Source organism: Salpingoeca rosetta (genome assembly GCF_000188695.1).
Source record: "Salpingoeca rosetta unplaced genomic scaffold supercont1.20, whole genome shotgun sequence".
Lineage (NCBI taxonomy): Eukaryota > Choanoflagellata > Craspedida > Salpingoecidae > Salpingoeca > Salpingoeca rosetta.
Window position 1 is genome coordinate 351757 of NW_004754914.1, and position 6459 is coordinate 358215.

The following is a 6459-nucleotide window of genomic DNA, read 5'->3' on the forward strand; positions in this document are numbered from 1 at the left end:
GGTAAGTGTGTTGTTTTTGTAGTGTTGTGGTGCAGCCATGCGAGCAGCTGTGTGCGCCCGTTGATGACATTGACGCTGATAGTGTTGATGTGCTCTTGCACTTGCTATCTGCTTGCAAGTAAGCACTGGCTCGTCGCCTCGACACACGTACACTTATATCCGTACATGCACATGCACAAACACAAACACACACGCACACGCACACGCACACAAACACAAACACACACACACACACACTCTCTCTCTCGCTATCTGTCCCATTGTTTCTTCGTGCAGTGATTGAGCAGTTGGAGGCGCAAGCGAGTGTCAACAGCAACTAACTTGGGCACCAGCTGTCTGCACACTCAAAGGACTCGGCTGCGCTACCAGCAGGCCTGAAGACATGGCACGCCCCCACCCTCCCACGCATGGCACACTGCCAGTGAAGTGATGGCCTTGCGACGAGGGAGCAAGAGGGGAAGAGGCACAGCTACCTAGCTGCAGGCGGAAGGGCAGAAAGAGAAGATGAAGCGCCGTGGGCCGTCTGCCAAGGGACATTGTATTGCAGATGGTGTGTCATGCGAGTATGTAGATGTACTGATGTAAAGTGACCTCGTGACGTTTGTCTGTTTCTTCATAATCCCCTTAATACAGACAAGACAACTGATATGACATGGCACATAACACACGAGAACACTTGAACGTGCAAGCTTGGGGCGACATGAAGGCTAGGAAGACATGACACTGAGACACTGAGCCAGCAGCCCAACTCACGTGCTCACGTGCACGTGCTCATGTCTCATGTCACATCACACATCTCACACTCATGTCAAACCAACTCGACCAACTTCCCCTTCAACAGCACAAAAATTATCACATTCATCAATCACTGCTTTGCTTGCCGAAGAGGACTGATGGAGCAGGTTTGCTGTGGATATGTGATGGTGATGGTGATGGTGATGGTTGTGATGGGCGCGCAGGCGCCCTTGTGGACGGGTGGTGGTGTGGCGTGCCGTGGTGCCGTTGCACTGGTCTTGGCCAGCTTGCCTGCGCCCCTGTCGAGCACATAAACGTGCACACAGGTGCACTGTGCGTGCGTGCCATGGCTGCGTGAGCACAAGATGTGCAGACGTGCGGTTGTTGCTCTTGTGCTCATGGATGTGTGCTTGTGCCTGCGTCTTGGCTGTGTTGCCCCTTCGTAGGTGCTGGCTATTCCGGAGTTGCGTGAGCACATACTGTCGTTTGTGCGTGGGTTCCGCGACCTGCAAACAGCGTACAATGTGTGCACGGACTGGAGAGCAACCATGCGACACATTATGCGAGGTGTGCGTGTGTGTGCGTGCGTGTGTGCGTGTGTGCTGCAAGTTCATGCTCCAGGTGTGTGTGCGCAAAGTCGTGTCAGGCAGTCAGTGTGCAGTCGAGCGCGTGTGTGGTACTTAGTCTGACTTGCTTGCGCCCTCATCCTACATCACGCGTGTGGGTGCTCGTGTGGGATTGACATGTCGTGTTTGCGCTGGATGTTTGGTGAACAGCACGAGGGCTGCAGCCTTGGCCGGTCCTGTCCTCCGCGTGTGATGAACACGGGCACATCGTGCCTCGGCTTCGGGCCGACTTCAGCGCTTGGACCAGCAACGCTTTAGTGATTCCATCGTGCATCCTTGTGTTTGTGTCCTGCCTGAACCACAACGAAGCAGCATCCTTGTAAGCTGGATGCTCTCCTTGCGCTCGACTGCGCTGCTCCCGTGCCTACTTTGCGTCATGGCCCACTCCCACACGCGGAAGCGCTCCCATGCTCGCTCATATCACCAACATCACTATTCCCACCCCACTTGACACCCTCTCACCCACTCACCCACTCTCACTCTCTCACTCACTGTCGCTCACACTCTTTGTCCCTCCCACGATGCCGACAGGCACTTTCTCGAGGCGCTTCGGGACCAGCTTGGTGTTTACCGCGCAAAGCTGCTGCTCTGCTCCGGCCAGGGCATGTTCCACCCAGGGCAAACTCTCGTGAGTGTGCCCGCGCGTGCGTGTGTCGACAAGTGCGCCTTGTGATTTGTGTGCAAAGCTGAGGCTGTCACATGTACTCCTGCTTGTGTATTCATACATACTGACGCTGGGGGATGGGGGGGGGGGGTTATATCGTTCCTCTCCACCGGCCTCTCTGCGTGCCTGTCTGCATGCCTATGTGTCGCCTTCACACACACACACACACGTACTCTCTGTCTGTCTGTCTGTCTGTCTGTCTCTCTCTGTCTGTCTGTCTCTCTCTCTCTCTCTGTCTGTCTCTCTCTGTCTGTCTGTCTCTCTCTCTGTCTGTCTCTCTGTTTCTCTGTCTCTCTCTGTCTGTCTGTCTGTCTCTCTCTCTCTGTCTGTCTCTCTGTCTCTCTCTCTCTGTCTCTGTCTCTGTCTCTGTCTCTCTCTCTGTCTCTCTGTCTCTCTCTCTCTCTCTGTCTCTGTCTCTGTCTCTGTCTCTCTGTCTCTCTCTCTGTCTCTCTGTCTCTCTCTCTCTCTCTCTGTCTCTCTCTCTGTCTCTCTGTCTCTCTCTCTCTCTCTCTCTCTCTCTCTCTGTCTCTCTCTCTCTCTCTCTCTCTCTCTCTCTCTCTCTCTCTCTCTCTCTTTCTCTCGCTCTCTCTCTGTCTCTTGCACAGAGCATCAGGCAGGAGAATGACGATGCGTATGCCATTGCGCTGCAAGTGATCCCGGAGTCTGAGGACATTGGGGTGCACCCGTTCTGGACGCCACGTGACGACCTGCTTGCACACGACCTGACCCCGGACCTGCTGAACAGCATCATGTTTGGCGAGCGCGACACGTACCCAGACCCAAAGGCGGTCATGTTCATCACACGCAACCGATTCGAAGAAGCATGTGCGTTCATGATGGAATGTGGAATGTGTACTGTGTCGGTGAGCTGTGTGACGTGAAGTGTGTGTTTGTGTGTGTGTGTGTGTGTGTGTGTGTGAAAATGCGTTATTGTTGGCGAGCTTCTTGACGGTCGCGTCTGTTGCTGCTGCTATACTGCTGCTGCATCGTGGTCTGCCAGTTTTGGTGCACATCCCCAAGTGCCCACATGCACGTTTGCCTGCTTGCTTTGGTGCCTCTTCGTCAGCACCATCATCTCCACTGCCTTTTCACCACCTTCAACGTGTCTTACTTCTGTCTGTACGTGTCCTTCGTTGTGTCTCACACCCCCTGATGTGCATGCAACACGCCCGCCCCTGTGACAGGCACGATGGCTGCTGCTCTCAAGACCCAACTCCCCGACATTGCCCTCGCTGGCGGCATTTCCATGATTGTGCGTTTGTTACCTGTGTGGTGGAGGGAGGAAGGAAGGGGGAACAGGACTTGGACCTAGCTGCTGTTGGTGGTGCTGTTTGCACGTGACGCAGAGCACGGACCTCACGCACACCCACATGCACAATGATGAGAGGGAGAGAGAACTGTAGTGTTGCAGATGTACGTGCACATGCGCGATGAGAAGAACAGTACTCCCATGACTCACTTACTGTCACGCTTGCTCTCATGTAAATGTATGTGTGTGTGTGTGGTTTTCTTTTTTCAGAGCTGCGGCAACCTCGAGTCATGTGGACCGCACCTCTTTGGCGTGGCATTTTCGGGCCCACACATCAAGGTGTGTGCGTGCGTGCGTGCGTGTGTGTGTGTGTGTGTGTGTGTGTGTGTGTTTGCTCATGTGCTTGGGCGTGCGAATGAGAGCTTGCTCATACGAGCACAGCTACTCGGCTGCCCTCGCTTGCTGTTTCACGATGCTCGCCACAGCCAGTGCCACTAGTCACCTCTTGACATTCTTCGTGTGCCGCTGTCCACACAACCACGTGACGCACCACACACACACACACACACACACACACACACACACACACACACACACACACACACACACACACACACACACATCAGGCGTTGTCGTTGATATCGGAGCGCGGGCTGCACGATAGCCGCGAGCTGTTGCAGGCCCTGGCAGCGACAGAGGGCCCACGCATGCGGGTGTGCATGGCCACGCTGGTGTGCTGCCTTGGCCGCTTTAGGGAGCAGCAGGAGGCGCAGGAGACGGAGCAGAAGCTGCTCGAGTGAGTGGCCGCTCTTTTGCTGGTGTCTGGGGTGATGGTTGTGCAGTGTGGCGATGAGGCCAGTTCACGAGCAGCGGGTGCATGCAAGCGATTCACACGCCATCCCGCACACAAGAGTGTTCATACGCACACGCACTTGGACGCGCAAGTTTGTGGCACACAACTCTCCTCTGTCCAGTCTCCCACCTTCGCACACACACACACACACACACTCACTCACTCACACTCACTCACTCACACAATCGCACACAATCACTTTCCGTGTGCACAGGCGGGCGTTTCCGGGCGTGCAGTCGATTGGGTACTTCAGTGGGGGCGAGATTGGTTTCAGCGAGGACGAGGTCCTCCACGTGCACACACGTAAGCGAGGATGCCATGCTTTGTGTGGCACGGGTCGTATGATATCTGTTACGCGTGTCGTGCGTACAGCTCTTGGTCTGCTGTCTGCCTACGCTTGCCACTGTTGAGTTGATTGACCTGCTTGCAATCCGATACACCCTTGTTCTCCCTCACTCATGCTCATGCACCACACGACTGTTGCAGGCCCTGGTGAATACACGTTGCTGCATGCCTTGCATCAGGACACGACAGTGTTCTTCCTTGTTGGTTTTGAGCGAAGGTAGCTCGCTTGTTGTGCTGTTCTTGTGTGTGTGTGTGTGTGTGTGTGTGTGTGTGTGTGTGTGTGTGTGTGTGTGTGTGTGTGTGTGTGTGTGTGTTTTGGTTGAAGCATGGGGCACCATGTATCAGTCTGTGGTTGGTTTGCTCTTCTAGTGGGCTGACCCTCAATCGCGCTTGTTGAAGTGCTCGGGTTCATGCAAATGCGGAACATAACAACCTCTCCATCTTGCTATGCGAATCCCCACCTTTTGTCTGACCCCCCACCTTGTGACGGGCTGTGGTGGGTCGCGCGTTGACGCCCCATCACCAGCACCAGTAAACGACAACAACAACAACACAAGAACACCACCACCACAGTGCATGTGGTCGGGGAGGACAACAATGACGTGATGCGAGATTGTTTGTTTTGGAGGAGGAAGAGAAAGCACAATCACACCACACCATTGCACGATGTCTGATCTGGGGGAAGGTGGCAGTGCGTGGGCGAAGGGCGGCATGAGCGGGAGCCAGGATGACGCGGTCGCTGGAGGGGGCAGGGCATACGCAGGCTCGCCAGGCAGCACAGAGTCGCAGCCTTTGCTGTCTTCCTCAACTGCAGCAGATGTGAGGGTTGTCACGTGCGATCTGATGCTGGGGTGTGGGTGTGTCTTGCGGTGTGCGTTGTTGAGTTGTTGCGTTATTGTGATGTGACATCACAACCACGTGTTGCACGTCGCTCACTCTCAACTCTACGATCTGTGACCAACAGGGTGGACCACGCTACACGGCTTGGGTTCTAGTGGCCACGCTGGTCGCTGTCATTGGCGGCACCTTTCAGTTTGGATACAACACTGGTGCGCTTGCATGCGCTTGCATGTGTGTGTGTACGGAAATGTGTGTGCGTGTGTGTATGTATGCGCGCATGCGTGTGCGTGTGTATGTACGTGTGTCCGATGCCTCTGTTGTCCTTACAACACCTACTCATTGTTGTCTTGCCTTGCTGTGATGTACGTGTGTGTCTGGGACAGGAGTCATCAACACGCCCCAGGATGTGATCGAGCAGAGCTTATCCGGATGTAACACATCAGTTAACTGCAACTCAACCATCACCACGTACGTGAACACCAAGCTTGTGCCCCTCCCCCACAACTGTCTACACGACAACGCGCACAAACACACACACACACACACATCCTCATAGAGGCCAACGTGCTTTTCCTGCTGTCCACTCATCTCATCACGCCCATCGCACGTACATCAACCCGTTCATTCTCATGTGGTGCAGTGTGCAGTGGAGCACGGCCGTATCCATGTTCGCCGTGGGAGGTCTCTTTGGTGGGCTGGGGTGTGGGCCCTTCATCAGCATGCTTGGCCTGCGCACAACGTTTGCACTCAACAACATCATCTTGATTGGCGCTGCGCTGATGATGGCGCTTGCACCCACCATCAAGCTCTTCACCGCCGGCCGGTTCCTCGTCGGTCTCGGCAGCGGCGTCACAACCGTGAGTGCAGAGGCAGCAATATGTGCGTTGAGGGGGAGGGAGGTGTTGTGTGTGTGTGTGTGTGTGTGTGTGTGTGTGTGTGTGTGTGTGTGTGTGTGTGTTGCTTCTCTCTGTCTCTCTATCTATGATGATTGGTTACTTAAGATATACGCACCCACGCAATCGCTCTCTTCTCCATCACCTGTGTGTGTGTGTGTGTGTGTGTGTGTGCACGACAAGGTCATCACGCCAAAAGTACCTGTCTGAGATCTCGCCCGTCTCCATTCGCGGCAGCAATCACCACCCTGTCC

General features: G+C 54.9%; 3 protein-coding genes across 3 annotated transcripts in view; all 3 read left to right on the plus strand.

The window, feature by feature from the left end:
• PTSG_07569 (uncharacterized protein) overlaps nt 1-320 on the plus strand; it is a gene marked incomplete at both ends in the record, with an annotated part of 993 nt that extends 673 nt beyond the window's left edge. The window contains 2 exons of the mRNA XM_004991308.1: nt 1; nt 277-320. The exon at nt 1 is cut by the window's left edge and continues 110 nt beyond it. Coding sequence (XP_004991365.1) covers nt 1; nt 277-320 — 45 coding nt within the window. The remainder of the gene's footprint in view (nt 2-276) is intronic.
• A 546-nt stretch (nt 321-866) lies between these two features.
• Nucleotides 867-4747, plus strand: PTSG_07570 (uncharacterized protein). Its single transcript, XM_004991309.1, has 10 exons — nt 867-902; nt 1182-1302; nt 1512-1680; nt 1893-1989; nt 2631-2850; nt 3210-3277; nt 3545-3613; nt 3901-4070; nt 4342-4430; nt 4614-4747. Exons 1-10 carry the CDS (start codon nt 894-896, stop codon nt 4691-4693), a joined length of 1092 nt encoding a protein of 363 aa, XP_004991366.1. The 5' UTR covers nt 867-893; the 3' UTR covers nt 4694-4747.
• Nucleotides 4748-5138: 391 nt separating this feature from the next.
• Nucleotides 5139-6459, plus strand: part of PTSG_07571 (uncharacterized protein) — a gene marked incomplete at both ends in the record, with an annotated part of 4518 nt that continues 3197 nt past the window's right edge. The window contains 4 exons of the mRNA XM_004991310.1: nt 5139-5207; nt 5437-5521; nt 5696-5780; nt 5953-6169. Of these exons, the coding sequence (XP_004991367.1) occupies nt 5139-5207; nt 5437-5521; nt 5696-5780; nt 5953-6169 (456 nt within the window). The remainder of the gene's footprint in view (nt 5208-5436; nt 5522-5695; nt 5781-5952; nt 6170-6459) is intronic.